This window comes from Oncorhynchus masou, unplaced genomic scaffold (assembly GCF_036934945.1).
Source record: "Oncorhynchus masou masou isolate Uvic2021 unplaced genomic scaffold, UVic_Omas_1.1 unplaced_scaffold_2252, whole genome shotgun sequence".
Taxonomy (NCBI): domain Eukaryota; kingdom Metazoa; phylum Chordata; class Actinopteri; order Salmoniformes; family Salmonidae; genus Oncorhynchus; species Oncorhynchus masou.
The window spans coordinates 1-16,192 of NW_027008724.1; the positions used below are offsets into that span (position 1 = coordinate 1).

Consider the following 16,192-nt stretch of genomic DNA (forward strand, 5'->3'; position numbering starts at 1 on the left):
CACCTCTCTATCACTGTGTTTATGAAGCCAGACTTCAGCCCTTACCACCTCTCTATCACTGTGTTTATGAAGCCAGATTTCAGCCCCTAACCACCTCTCCATCACTGTGTTTATGAAGCCAGACTTCAGCCCTTAACCACCTCTCTATCACTGTGTTTATGAAGCCAGATTTCAGCCCTTAATCTCCTCTCCATCACTGTGTTTATGAAGCCAGATTTCAGCCCTTAACCACCTCTCTATCACTGTGTTTATGAAGCCAAACTTCAGTCCCTGACTGGTAAGAACCAGGGGGTGCTGGTCCTTACCAGTTGTGTTAACCAGGGGGTACTGGTTCTTACCGGTTGTGTTAACCAGGGGACGCTGGATCTAACCAGTTGTGTTAACCAAGGGGTGCTGGTTTTAACCAGTGGGCGCTGGTTCTTACCAGTTGTGTCAACCAGGGGACGCTGTTTCTTACCAGTTTTGTCAACCAAGGGGTGCTGGTTCTTACCAGTTGTGTTAACCAGTGGGTGCTGGTTCTTACCAGTTGTGTCAACCAGGGAGTGCTGGTTCTTACCAGTTGTGTCAACCAGGGAGTGCTGGTTCTTACCAGTTGTGTTAACCAGTGGGAGCTGGTTCTTACCAGTTGTGTTAACCAGGGGGTGCTGGTTCTTACCAGTTGTGTCAACCAGGGGATGCTGGTTCTTACCAGTTGTGTTAACCAGGCGGCTCTGGTTCTTACCAGTTGTTGGTTAAGCAAGCGCTGAGCCCATGGGCTCTTTCTTAACAAATATGTAGCAGATCCCTGTGTCTCCCATAGCTCAGTGCTACACTGGTTGTTCTGGTACTGACATTTACAGGGTAGGGACCCCTGGGCCTCCAACCATGCTGTTGTGTGTGTGTGTGTGTGTGTGTGTGTGTGTGTGTGTGTGTGTGTGTGTGTGTGTGTGTGTGTGTGTGTGTGTGTGTGTGTGTGTGTGTATTGAAAAACAGACATTTATGATGGGACCAGCGGTGCTTGTTTTGACAGTTGGACTCTGTGACAGCCAGAGGACCGTTGGACTCTGTGACAGCCAGAGGACAGTTGGACTCTGTGACAGCCAGAGGACAGTTGGACTCTGTGACAGCCAAAGGACCGTTGGACTCTGTGACAGCCAGAGGACAGTTGGACTCTGTGACAGCCAGAGGACAGTTGGACTCTGTGACAGCCAGAGGACAGTTGGACTCTGTGACAGCCAGAGGACAGTTGGACTCTGTGACAGCCAGAGGACAGTTGGAGTCTGTGACAGCCAGAGGACAGTTGGACTCTGTGACAGCCAGAGGACAGTTGGACTCTGTGACAGCCAGAGGACAGTTGGACTCTGTGACAGCCAGAGGACAGTTGGACTCTGTGACAGCCAGAGGAGGGATCGTCGAGGCAAATCTATTTAATTAATGCTTTATTTGATATTGAGTTAATGGTGTTTGAGCTGAATTTTTAAATTGTGCTCTCTCTCTCCTTTCTCTCACCCTCTTTCGCTGTCTCTCCCCCAGGCAACTGATACTCCAGAGGACCGTAACAACCCAGTTCTCCTCTACAACAAAATGGAGCTGGGTGTTCTCAATGCTAACTTCAGCCTGGAGGTCGACACACAAGTAAGAGACTCAATGTGTGTTGTCTGCTCTGTTCAGTATGTCTGATAAACCCCTCCTATCAGGTGATGATAAACCCCTCCTCTCAGGTGATGATGATGATAAACCCCTCCTCTCAGGTGATGATAAACCCCTCCTCTCAGGTGATGATAAACCCCTCCTCTCAGGTGATGATAAACCCCTCCTCTCAGGTGATGATAAACCCTCCTCTCAGGTGATGATAAACCCTCCTCTCAGGTGATGATAAACCCCTCCTCTCAGGTGATGATAAACCCCTCCTCTCAGGTGATGATAAACCCCTCCTCTCAGGTGATGATAAACCCCTCCTCTCAGGTGTTGATGATAAACCCCTCCTCTCAGGTGATGATGATGATAAACCCCTCCTCTCAGGTGATGATGATGATAAACCCCTCCTCTCAGGTGTTGATGATAAACCCCTCCTCTCAGGTGTTGATGATAAACCCCTCCTCTCAGGTGTTGATGATAAACCCCTCCTCTCAGGTGTTGATGATAAACCCCTCCTCTCAGGTGTTGATGATAAACCCCTCCTCTCAGGTGTTGATGATAAACCCCTCCTCTCAGGTGTTGATGATAAACCCCTCCTCTCAGGTGTTGATGATAAACCCCTCCTCTCAGATGGTGATGATAAACCCCTCCTCTCAGGTGGTGATGATAAACCCCTCCTCTCAGGTGGTGATGATAAACCCCTCCTCTCAGGTGATGATGATAAACCCGTCCTCTCAGGTGTTGATGATAAACCCCTCCTCTCAGATGGTGATGATAAACCCCTCCTCTCAGGTGGTGATGACAAACCCCTCCTCTCAGGTGATGATGATAAACCCCTCCTCTCAGGTGATGATGATGATAAACCCCTCCTCTCAGGTGTTGATGATAAACCCCTCCTCTCAGGTGTTGATGATAAACCCCTCCTCTCAGGTGTTGATGATAAACCCCTCCTCTCAGGTGTTGATGATAAACCCCTCCTCTCAGGTGTTGATGATAAACCCCTCCTCTCAGGTGTTGATGATAAACCCCTCCTCTCAGGTGATGATGATAAACCCGCCCTCTCAGGTGTTGATGATAAACCCCTCCTCTCAGATGGTGATGATAAACCCCTCCTCTCAGGTGGTGATGACAAACCCCTCCTCTCAGGTGACGATGATAAACCCCTCCTCTCAGGTGATGATGATAAACCCATCCTCTCAGATGGTGATGATAAACCCCTCCTCTCAGGTGATGATGATAAACCCCTCCTCTCAGATGGTGATGATGATAAACCCATCCTCTCAGATGGTGATGATAAACCCCTCCTCTCAGATGGTGATGATAAACCCCTCCTCTCAGGTGATGATGATAAACCCCTCCTCTCAGATGGTGATGATGATAAACCCATCCTCTCAGATGGTGATGATAAACCCCTCCTCTCAGGTGATGATGATAAACCCCTCCTCTCAGATGGTGATGATGATAAACCCATCCTCTCAGATGGTGATGATAAACCCCTCCTCTCAGATGGTGATGATAAACCCCTCCTCTCAGATGGTGATGACAAACCCCTCCTCTCAGATGGTGATGATGATAAACCCCTCCTCTCAGATGGTGATGATAAACCCCTCCTCTCAGATGGTGATGATGATAAACCCATCCTCTCAGATGGTGATGATAAACCCCTCCTCTCAGATGGTGATGATGGTAAACCCCTCCTCTCAGATGGTGATGATGATAAACCCCTCCTCTCTGGTGGTGATGATGATAAACCCCTCCTCTCAGATGGTGATGATGATAAACCCCTCCTCTCAGATGGTGATGATGATAAACCCCTCCTCTCAGGTGGTGATGATAAACCCCTCCTCTCAGATGGTGATGATGATAAACCCCTCCTCTCAGATGGTGATGATGGTAAACCCCTCCTCTCAGATGGTGATGATGGTAAACCCCTCCTCTCAGATGGTGATGATGGTAAACCCCTCCTCTCAGATGGTGATGATGATAAACCCCTCCTCTCAGATGGTGATGATGATAAACCCGTCCTCTCAGGTGTTGATGATAAACCCCTCCTCTCAGGTGTTGATGATAAACCCCTCCTCTCAGGTGTTGACGATAAACCCCTCCTCTCAGGTGTTGATGATAAACCCCTCCTCTCAGGTGTTGATGATAAACCCCTCCTCTCAGATGGTGATGATAAACCCCTCCTCTCAGGTGTTGATGATAAACCCCTCCTCTCAGGATGTTGATGATAAACCCCTCCTCTCAGGTGTTGATGATAAACCCCTCCTCTCAGGTGTTGATGATAAACCCCTCCTCTCAGATGGTGATGATAAACCCCTCCTCTCAGATGGTGATGATAAACCCCTCCTCTCAGGTGATGATGATAAACCCGTCCTCTCAGATGGTGATGACAAACCCCTCCTCTCAGGTGATGATGACAAACCCCTCCTCTCAGGTGGTGATGACAAACCCCTCCTCTCAGATGCTGATGATAAACCCCTCCTCTCAGATGTTGATGATAAACCCCTCCTCTCAGATGGTGATGATAAACCCCTCCTCTCAGGTGTTGATGATAAACCCCTCCTCTCAGATGGTGATGATAAACCCCTCCTCTCAGATGGTGATGATAAACCCCTCCTCTCAGATGTTGATGATAAACCCCTCCTCTCAGGTGTTGATGATAAACCCCTCCTCTCAGATGGTGATGATAAACCCCTCCTCTCAGGTGGTGATGACAAACCCCTCCTCTCAGGTGATGATGATAAACCCCTCCTCTCAGGTGGTGATGATAAACCTCTCCTCTCAGGTGGTGCTGATAAACCCCTCCTCTCAGATGGTGATGACAAACCCCTCCTCTCAGGTGTTGATGACAAACCCCTCCTCTCAGATGGTGATGACAAACCCCTCCTCTCAGATACTGATAAACCCCTCCTATCAGGTGATGATAAACCCCTCCTATCAGGTGATGATAAACCCCTCCTCTCAAATGGTGATGACAAACCCCTCCTCTCAGATGGTGATGATAAACCCCTCCTCTCAGGTGATGATAAACCCCTCCTCTCAGGTGATGATAAACCCCTCCTATCAGGTGATGATAAACCCCTCCTCTAAGATGGTGATGATAAACCCCTCCTCTCAGGTGATGATAAACCCCTCCTATCAGGTGATGATGACAAACCCCTCCTCTCAGATGGTGATGATAAACCCCTCCTCTCAGATGGTGATGACAAACCCCTCCTCTCAGATGGTGATGACAAACCCCTCCTCTCAGGTGTTGATGATAAACCCTCCTCTCAGGTGTTGATGATAAACCCCTCCTCTCAGATGGTGATGATAAACCCCTCCCCTCAGATGGTGATGATGATAAACCCCTCCTCTCAGGTGGTGATGATAAACCCCTCCTCTCAGATGGTGATGATAAACCCCTCCTCTCAGATGGTGATGATGATAAACCCCTCCTCTCAGGTGGTGATGATAAACCCCTCCTCTCAGATGGTGATGATGATAAACCCCTCCTCTCAGATGGTGATGATAAACCCCTCCTCTCAGATGGTGATGATGATAAACCCCTCCTCTCAGATGGTGATGATGATGAACCCCTCCTCTCAGATGGTGATGATGATAAACCCCTCCTCTCAGATGGTGATGATGATGAACCCCTCCTCTCAGATGGTGATGATGATAAACCCCTCCTCTCAGGTGGTGATGATAAACCCCTCCTCTCAGGTGGTGATGATAAACCCCTCCTCTCAGATGGTGATGACAAACCCCTCCTCTCAGATGGTGATGACAAACCCCTCCTCTCAGATGGTGATGACAAACCCCTCCTCTCAGATGGTGATGATAAACCCCTCCTCTCAGATGGTGATGACAAACCCTCCTCTCAGATGGTGATGACAAACCCCTCCTCTCAGGTGTTGATGATAAACCCTCCTCTCAGGTGTTGATGATAAACCCCTCCTATCAGGTGATGATAAACCCCTCCTCTCAGATGGTGATGATAAACCCCTCCCCTCAGGTGTTGATGATAAACCCCTCCTCTCAGATGGTGATGATAAACCCCTCCTCTCAGGTGGTGATGACAAACCCCTCCTCTAAGATGGTGATGATAAACCCCTCCTCTCAGGTGTTGATGATAAACCCCTCCTCTCAGATGGTGATGATAAACCCCTCCCCTCAGATGGTGATGATGATAAACCCCTCCTCTCAGGTGGTGATGATAAACCCCTCCTCTCAGATGGTGATGATAAACCCCTCCTCTCAGATGGTGATGATGATAAACCCCTCCTCTCAGGTGGTGATGATAAACCCCTCCTCTCAGATGGTGATGATGATAAACCCCTCCTCTCAGGTGGTGATGATGATAAACCCCTCCTCTCAGATGGTGATGATGATAAACCCCTCCTCTCAGATGGTGATGATGATAAACACCTCCTCTCAGGTGGTGATGATAAACCCCTCCTCTCAGATGGTGATGATGATGAACCCCTCCTCTCAGATGGTGATGATGACAAACCCCTCCTCTCAGATGGTGATGATAAACCCCTCCTCTCAGATGGTGATGACAAACCCCTCCTCTCAGATGGTGATGATGATAAACCCCTCCTCTCAGATGGTGATGATGATGAACCCCTCCTCTCAGATGGTGATGATGATAAACCCTCCTCTCAGATGGTGATGATGATGAACCCCTCCTCTCAGATGGTGATGATGATAAACCCCTCCTCTCAGGTGGTGATGATAAACCCCTCCTCTCAGGTGGTGATGATAAACCCCTCCTCTCAGATGGTGATGACAAACCCCTCCTCTCAGATGGTGATGACAAACCCCTCCTCTCAGATGGTGATGACAAACCCCTCCTCTCAGATGGTGATGATAAACCCCTCCTCTCAGATGGTGATGACAAACCCCTCCTCTCAGATGGTGATGACAAACCCCTCCTCTCAGGTGTTGATGATAAACCCTCCTCTCAGGTGTTGATGATAAACCCCTCCTATCAGGTGATGATAAACCCCTCCTCTCAGATGGTGATGATAAACCCCTCCCCTCAGGTGTTGATGATAAACCCCTCCTCTCAGATGGTGATGATAAACCCCTCCTCTCAGGTGGTGATGACAAACCCCTCCTCTAAGATGGTGATGATAAACCCTCCTCTCAGGTGTTGATGATAAACCCCTCCTCTCAGATGGTGATGATAAACCCCTCCCCTCAGATGGTGATGATGATAAACCCTCCTCTCAGGTGGTGATGATAAACCCCTCCTCTCAGATGGTGATGATGATAAACCCCTCCTCTCAGGTGGTGATGATGATAAACCCCTCCTCTCAGATGGTGATGATGATAAACCCTCCTCTCAGATGGTGATGATGATAAACACCTCCTCTCAGGTGGTGATGATAAACCCCTCCTCTCAGATGGTGATGATGATGAACCCTCCTCTCAGATGGTGATGATGATAAACCCCTCCTCTCAGATGGTGATGACAAACCCCTCCTCTCAGATGGTGATGACAAACCCCTCCTCTCAGATGGTGATGATAAACCCCTCCTCTCAGATGGTGATGACAAACCCCTCCTCTCAGATGGTGATGACAAACCCTCCTCTCAGATGGTGATGACAAACCCCTCCTCTCAGATGGTGATGATAAACCCCTCCTCTCAGATGGTGATGACAAACCCCTCCTCTCAGATGGTGATGACAAACCCCTCCTCTCAGGTGTTGATGATAAACCCTCCTCTCAGGTGTTGATGATAAAGCCCTCCTATCAGGTGATGATAAACCCCTCCTCTAAGATGGTGATGATAAACCCCTCCTCTCAGGTGTTGATGATAAACCCCTCCTCTCAGATGGTGATGATAAACCCTTCCCCTCAGATGGTGATGATGATAAACCCCTCCTCTCAGGTGGTGATGATAAACCCCTCCTCTCAGATGGTGATGATAAACCCCTCCTCTCAGATGGTGATGATGATAAACCCCTCCTCTCAGGTGGTGATGATAAACCCCTCCTCTCAGATGGTGATGATGATAAACCCCTCCTCTCAGATGGTGATGATAAACCCCTCCTCTCAGATGGTGATGATAAACCCCTCCTCTCAGATGGTGATGATAAACCCCTCCTCTCAGGTGGTGATGATGATAAACCCCTCCTCTCAGATGGTGATGATGATAAACCCCTCCTCTCAGATGGTGATGATAAACCCCTCCTCTCAGATGGTGATGATGATGAACCCCTGCTCTCAGATGGTGATGATGATAAACCCCTCCTCTCAGGTGGTGATGATAAACCCCTCCTCTCAGGTGGTGATGATAAACCCCTCCTCTCAGATGGTGATGACAAACCCCTCCTCTCAGATGGTGATGACAAACCCCTCCTCTCAGATGGTGATGACAAACCCCTCCTCTCAGATACTGATAAACCCCTCCTATCAGGTGATGATAAACCCCTCATCTCAGGTGATGATAAACCCCTCTTCTCAGGTGTTGATGACAAACCCCTCCTCTCAGGTGTTGATGATAAACCCTCCTCTCAGGTGTTGATGATAAACCCCTCCTCTCAGATGGTGATGATAAACCCCTCCCCTCAGATGGTGATGATGATAAACCCCTCCTCTCAGATGGTGGTGATGATAAACCCCTCCTCTCAGATGGTGATGATAAACCCCTCCTCTCAGATGGTGGTGATGATAAACCACTCCTCTCAGATGGTGATGATGATAAACCCCTCCTCTCAGATGGTGATGATGATAAACCCCTCCTCTCAGATGGTGTTGATGACAAACCCCTCCTGTCAGGTGATGATAAACCCCTCCTCTCAGGTTATGACAAACCCCTCCTCTCAGGTGTTGATGATAAACCCCTCCTCTCAGATGGTGATGACAAACCCCTCCTCTCAGGTGGTGATGACAAACCCCTCCTCTCAGATGGTGATGATAAACCCCTCCTCTCAGATGGTGATGATAAACCCCTCCTCTCAGATGGTGATGATAAACCCCTCCTCTCAGATGGTGATGATAAATCCCTCCTCTCAGATGGTGATGATGATAAACCCCTCCTCTCAGGTGATGATAAACCCCTCCTCTCAGGTGTTGATGATAAACCCCTCCTCTAAGATGGTGATGATAAACCCCTCCTGTCAGGTGATGACAAACCCCTCCTCTCAGGTGTTGATGATAAACCCCTCCTCTAAGATGGTGATGATAAACCCCTCCTGTCAGGTGATGATAAACCCCTCCTCTCAGGTGGTGATGATAAACCCCTCCTCTCAGGTGGTGATGATAAACCCCTCCTCTCAGGTGTTGATCATAAACCCCTCCTGTCAGGTGATGACAAACCCCTCCTCTCAGGTGGTGATGATAAACCCCTCCTCTCAGGTGATGATAAACCCCTCCTCTCAGGTGATGATAAACCCCTCCTCTCAGGTGATGATGAACCCCTCCTCTCAGGTGATGATGAACCCCTCCTCTCAGGTTTTGATGATAAACCCCTCCTCTCAGGTGATGATGAACCCCTCCTCTCAGGTGATGATAAACCCCTCCTCTCAGGTGATGATAAACCCCTCCTCTCAGGTGATGATAAACCCCTCCTCTCAGGTGATGATAAACCCCTCCTCTCAGGTGATGATAAACCCCTCCTCTCAGGTGATGATGAACCCCTCCTCTCAGGTGTTTGACTGGAGTTACTTCACCAGGAAGATCATGGGGACGGTCGGCATCACTGTGCCTGACACAGAGAATGTTATCAACTACGCACCTAACTACTTCAGACGGCTCAACCCTATCCTAGCCAAGTACACTAAGAGGTGAGAACATTGACTCAACCCGATCCTAGCCAAGTACACTAAGAGGTGAGAACATTGACTCAACCCTATCCTAGCCAAGTACACTAAGAGGTGAGAACATTGACTCAACCCTATCCTAGCCAAGTACACTAAGAGGTGAGAACATTGACTCAACCCTATCCTAGCCAAGTACACTAAGAGGTGAGAACATTGACTCAACCCTATCCTAGCCAAGTACACTAAGAGGTGAGAACATTGACTCAACCCTATCCTAGCCAAGTACACTAAGAGGTGAGAACATTGACTCAACCCTATCCTAGCCCAGTACACTAAGAGGTGAGAACATTGACTCAACCCTATCCTAGCCAAGTACACAGAACATTGACTCAACCCTATCCTAGCCAAGTACACTAAGAGGTGAGAACATTGACTCAACCCTATCCTTGCCAAGTACACTAAGAGGTGAGAACATTGACTCAACCCTATCCTAGCCAAGTACACTAAGAGGTGAGAACATTGACTCAACCCTATCCTAGCCCAGTACACTAAGAGGTGAGAACATTGACTCAACCCTATCCTAGCCAAGTACACTAAGAGGTGAGAACATTGACTCAACCCTATCCTAGCCAAGTACACTAAGAGGTGAGAACATTGACTCAACCCTATCCTAGCCAAGTACACTAAGAGGTGAGAACATTGACTCAACCCTATCCTAGCCAAGTACACAGAACATTGACTCAACCCTATCCTAGCCAAGTACACAGAACATTGACTCAACCCTATCCTAGCCAAGTACACTGAGAACATTGACTCAACCCTATCCTAGCCAATTACACTAAGAGGTGAGAACATTGACTCAACCCTATCCTAGCCAAGTACACTAAGAGGTGAGAACATTGACTCAACCCTATCCTAGCCAAGTACACAGAACATTGACTCAACCCTATCCTAGCCAAGTACACTGAGAACATTGACTCAATCCTATCCTAGCCAAGTACACTAAGAGGTGAGAACATTGACTCAACCCTATCCTAGCCAAGTACACTAAGAGGTGAGAACATTGACTCAACCCTATCCTAGCAAAGTACACAGAACATTGACTCAACCCTATCCTAGCCAAGTACACTGAGAACATTGACTCAACCCTATCCTAGCCAAGTACACTAAGAGGTGAGAACATTGACTCAACCCTATCCTAGCCAAGTACACAGAACATTGACTCAACCCTATCCTAGCCAAGTACACTGAGAACATTGACTCAATCCTATCCTAGCCAAGTACACTAAGAGGTGAGAACATTGACTCAACCCTATCCTAGCCAAGTACACTAAGAGGTGAGAAAATTGACTCAACCCTATCCTAGCCAAGTACACAGAACATTGACTCAACCCTATCCTAGCCAAGTACACTGAGAACATTGACTCAACCCTATCCTAGCCAAGTACACTAAGAGGTGAGAACATTGTCTCAACCCTATCCTAGCCAAGTACACTAAGAGGTGAGAACATTGACTCAACCCTATCCTAGCCAAGTACACTAAGAGGTGAGAACCTTGACTCAACCCTATCCTTGCCAAGTACACAGAACATTGACTCAACCCTATCCTAGCCAAGTACACTGAGAACATTGACTCAACCCTATCCTAGTCAAGTACACTAAGAGGTGAGAACATTGACTCAACCCTATCCTAGCCAAGTACACTAAGAGGTGAGAACATTGACTCAACCCTATCCTAGCCAAGTACACTAAGAGGTGCGAACATTGACTCAACCCTATCCTAGCCATGTACACTAACAGGTAAGAACATTGACTCAACCCTATCCTAGCCAGGTAAACTAAGAGGTGAGAACATTGACTCAACCCTATCCTAGCCAATAACACTAAGAGGTGAGAGCATTGACTCAACCCTATCCTAGCCAAGTACACTGAGAACATTGACTCAACTCTATCCTAGCCAAGAACACTAAGAGGTGAGAACATTGACTCAACCCTATCCTAGCCACATACACTGAGAACATTGACTCAACCCTATCCTAGCCAAGTACACTAAGAGGTGAGAACATTGACTCAACCCTATCCTAGCCACGTACACTGAGAACATTGACTCACCCCTATCCTAGCCAAGTACACTAAGAGGTGAGAACATTGACTCAACCCTATCCTTGCCAAGTACACTAAGAGGTGAGAACATTGACTCAACCCTATCCTAGCCAAGTACACTAAGAGGTGAGAACATTGACTCAACCCTATCCTAGCCACGCACACTGAGAACATTGATTCAACCCTATCCTAGCCAGGTACACTAAGAGGTGAGAACATTGACTCAATCCTATCCTAGCCAAGTACACTAAGAGGTGAGAACATTGACTCAACCCTATCCTAGCCAAGTACACTAAGAGGTGAGAACATTGACTTAACCCTATCCTAGCCAAGTACACTGAGAACATTGACTCAACCCTATCTTTGCCAAGTACACTGATAACATTGACTCAACCCTATCCTAGCCAAGTACACTGAGAACATTGACTCAACCCTATCCTAGCCAAGTACACTGAGAACATTGACTCAACTCTATCCTAGCCAAGTACACTAAGAGGTGAGAACATTGACTCAACCCTATCCTAGCCACGTACACTGAGAACATTGACTCAACCCTATCCTAGCCAAGTACACTAAGAGGTGAGAACATTGACTCAACCCTATCCTAGCCAAGTACACTAAGAGGTGAGAACATTGGCTCAACCCTATCCTAGCCACGCACATTGAGAACATTGATTCAACCCTATCCTAGCCAGGTACACAGAACATTGACTCAACCCTATCCTAGCCAAGTACACTGAGAACATTGACTCAACCCTATCCTAGCCAAGTACACTAAGAGGTGAGAACATTGACTCAACCCTATCCTAGCCACGTACACTAAGAGGTGAGAACATTGACTCAACCCTATCCTAGCCAGGTACACTAAGAGGTGAGAACATTCACTCAACCCTTTCCTAGCCAAGTACACTAAGAGGTGAGAACATTGACTCAACCCTATCCTAGCCAAGTACACTAAGAGGTGAGAACATTGACTCAACCCTATCCTAGCCAAGTACACTAAGAGGTGAGAACATTGACTTAACCCTATCCTAGCCAAGTACACTAAGAGGTGAGAACATTGACTTAACCCTATCCTAGCCAAGTACACAGAACATTGACTCAACCCTATCCTAGCCAAGTACACTGAGAACATTGACTCAACCCTATCCTAGCCAAGTACACTAAGTGGTGAGAGCATTGACTCAACCCTATCCTAGCCAAGTACACAGAACATTGACTCAACCCTATCCTAGCCAAGTACACTGAGAACATTGACTCAACCCTATCCTAGCCAAGTACACTAAGAGGTGAGAACATTGACTCAACCCTATCCTAGCCACGTACACTAAGAGGTGAGAACATTGACTCAACCCTATCCTAGCCAGGTACACTAAGAGGTGAGAACATTGACTCAACCCTTTCCTAGCCAAGTACACTAAGAGGTGAGAACATTGACTCAACCCTATCCTAGCCAAGTACACTAAGATGTGAGAACATTGACTCAACCCTATCCTAGCCAAGTACACTAAGAGGTGAGAACATTGACTTAACCCTATCCTAGCCAAGTACACTAAGAGGTGAGAACATTGACTTAATCCTATCCTAGCCAAGTACACAGAACATTGACTCAACCCTATCCTAGCCAAGTACACTGAGAACATTGACTCAACCCTATCCTTGCCAAGTACACTAAGAGGTGAGAACATTGACTCAACCCTATCCTAGCCAAGTACACAGAACATTGACTCAACCCTATCCTAGCCAAGTACACTGAGAACATTGACTCAACCCTATCCTAGCCAATTACACTAAGAGGTGAGAACATTGACTCAACCCTATCCTAGCCAAGTACACTCAGAGGTGAGAACATTGACTCAACCCTATCCTAGCCAAGTACACAGAACATTGACTCAACCCTATCCTAGCCAAGTACACTGAGAACATTGACTCAATCCTATCCTAGCCAAGTACACTAAGAGGTGAGAACATTGACTCAACCCTATCCTAGCCAAGTACACTAAGAGGTGAGAACATTGACTCAACCCTATCCTAGCCAAGTACACAGAACATTGACTCAACCCTATCCTAGCCAAGTACACTGAGAACATTGACTCAACCCTATCCTAGCCAAGTACACTAAGAGGTGAGAACATTGACTCAACCCTATCCTAGCCAAGTACACAGAACATTGACTCAACCCTATCCTAGCCAAGTACACTGAGAACATTGACTCAATCCTATCCTAGCCAAGTACACTAAGAGGTGAGAACATTGACTCAACCCTATCCTAGCCAAGTACACTAAGAGGTGAGAACATTGACTCAACCCTATCCTAGCCAAGTACACAGAACATTGACTCAACCCTATCCTAGCCAAGTACACTGAGAACATTGACTCAACCCTATCCTAGCCAAGTACACTAAGAGGTGAGAACATTGTCTCAACCCTATCCTAGCCAAGTACACTAAGAGGTGAGAACATTGACTCAACCCTATCCTAGCCAAGTACACTAAGAGGTGAGAACCTTGACTCAACCCTATCCTCGCCAAGTACACAGAACATTGACTCAACCCTATCCTAGCCAAGTACACTGAGAACATTGACTCAACCCTATCCTAGCCAAGTACACTAAGAGGTGAGAACATTGACTCAACCCTATCCTAGCCAAGTACACTAAGAGGTGAGAACATTGACTCAACCCTATCCTAGCCAAGTACACTAAGAGGTGCGAACATTGACTCAACCCTATCCTAGCCATGTACACTAACAGGTAAGAACATTGACTCAACCCTATCCTAGCCATGTACACTAACAGGTAAGAACATTGACTCAACCCTATCCTAGCCAGGTAAACTAAGAGGTGAGAACATTGACTCAACCCTATCCTAGCCAATAACACTAAGAGGTGAGAACATTGACTCAACCCTATCCTAGCCAAGTACACTGAGAACATTGACTCAACTCTATCCTAGCCAAGAACACTAAGAGGTGAGAACATTGACTCAACCCTATCCTAGCCACATACACTGAGAACATTGACTCAACCCTATCTTAGCCACGTACACTGAGAACATTGACTCAACCCTATCCTAGCCAAGTACACTAAGAGGTGAGAACATTGACTCAACCCTATCCTTGCCAAGTACACTAAGAGGTGAGAACATTGACTCAACCCTATCCTAGCCAAGTACACTAAGAGGTGAGAACATTGACTCAACCCTATCCTAGCCACGCACACTGAGAACATTGATTCAACCCTATCCTAGCCAGGTACACTAAGAGGTGAGAACATTGACTCAATCCTATGCTAGCCAAGTACACTAAGAGGTGAGAACATTGACTCAACCCTATCCTAGCCAAGTACACTAAGAGGTGAGAACATTGACTTAACCCTATCCTAGCCAAGTACACTGAGAACATTGACTCAACCCTATCCTAGCCAAGTACACTGAGAACATTGACTCAACCCTATCTTTGCCAAGTACACTGATAACATTGACTCAACCCTATCCTAGCCAAGTACACTGAGAACATTGACTCAACCCTATCCTAGCCAAGTACACTGAGAACATTGACTCAACTCTATCCTAGCCAAGTACACTAAGAGGTGAGAACATTGACTCAACCCTATCCTAGCCACGCACACTGAGAACATTGACTCAACCCTATCCTAGCCAAGTACACTAAGAGGTGAGAACATTGACTCAACCCTATCCTAGCCAAGTACACTAAGAGGTGAGAACATTGACTCAACCCTATCCTAGCCACGCACATTGAGAACATTGATTCAACCCTATCCTAGCCAGGTACACAGAACATTGACTCAACCCTATCCTAGCCAAGTACACTGAGAACATTGACTCAACCCTATCCTAGCCAAGTACACTAAGAGTTGAGAACATTGACTCAACCATATCCTAGCCACGTACACTAAGAGGTGAGAACATTGACTCAACCCTATCCTAGCCAGGTACACTAAGAGGTGAGAACATTGACTCAACCCTTTCCTAGCCAAGTACACTAAGAGGTGAGAACATTGACTCAACCCTATCCTAGCCAAGTACACTAAGAGGTGAGAACATTGACTCAACCCTATCCTAGCCAAGTACACTAAGAGGTGAGAACATTGACTTAACCCTATCCTAGCCAAGTACACTAAGAGGTGAGAACATTGACTTAACCCTATCCTAGCCAAGTACACAGAACATTGACTCAACCCTATCCTAGCCAAGTACACTGAGAACATTGACTCAACCCTATCCTAGCCACGTACACTAAGAGGTGAGAACATTGACTCAACCCTTTCCTAGCCAAGTACACTAAGAGGTGAGAACATTGACTCAACCCTATCCTAGCCAAGTACACTAAGAGGTGAGAACATTGACTCAACCCTATCCTAGCCAAGTACACTAAGAGGTGAGAACATTGACTCAACCCTATCCTAGCCAAGTACACTAAGAGGTGAGAACATTGACTTAACCCTATCCTAGCCAAGTACACTAAGAGGTGAGAACATTGACTTAACCCTATCCTAGCCAAGTACACAGAACATCGACTCAACCCTATCCTAGCCAAGTACACTGAGAACATTGACTCAACCCTATCCTAGCCAAGTACACTAAGTGGTGAGAGCATTGACTCAACCCTATCCTAGCCAAGTACACAGAACATTGACTCAACCCTATCCTAGCCAAGTACACTGAGAACATTGACTCAACCCTATCCTAGCCAA

General features: G+C 47.1%; 1 protein-coding gene across 1 annotated transcript in view; it reads left to right on the forward strand.

The window, feature by feature from the left end:
• Positions 1 to 1,510: 1,510 nt before the first annotated feature.
• LOC135533156 (neprilysin-like) overlaps positions 1,511 to 16,192 on the forward strand; it is a 40,170-nt gene continuing 25,488 nt past the window's right edge. Inside the window, exons 1-2 of the mRNA XM_064960562.1 lie at positions 1,511 to 1,614; positions 9,263 to 9,399. Coding sequence (XP_064816634.1) covers positions 1,564 to 1,614; positions 9,263 to 9,399 — 188 coding nt within the window. The 5' untranslated portion in view covers positions 1,511 to 1,563. The remainder of the gene's footprint in view (positions 1,615 to 9,262; positions 9,400 to 16,192) is intronic.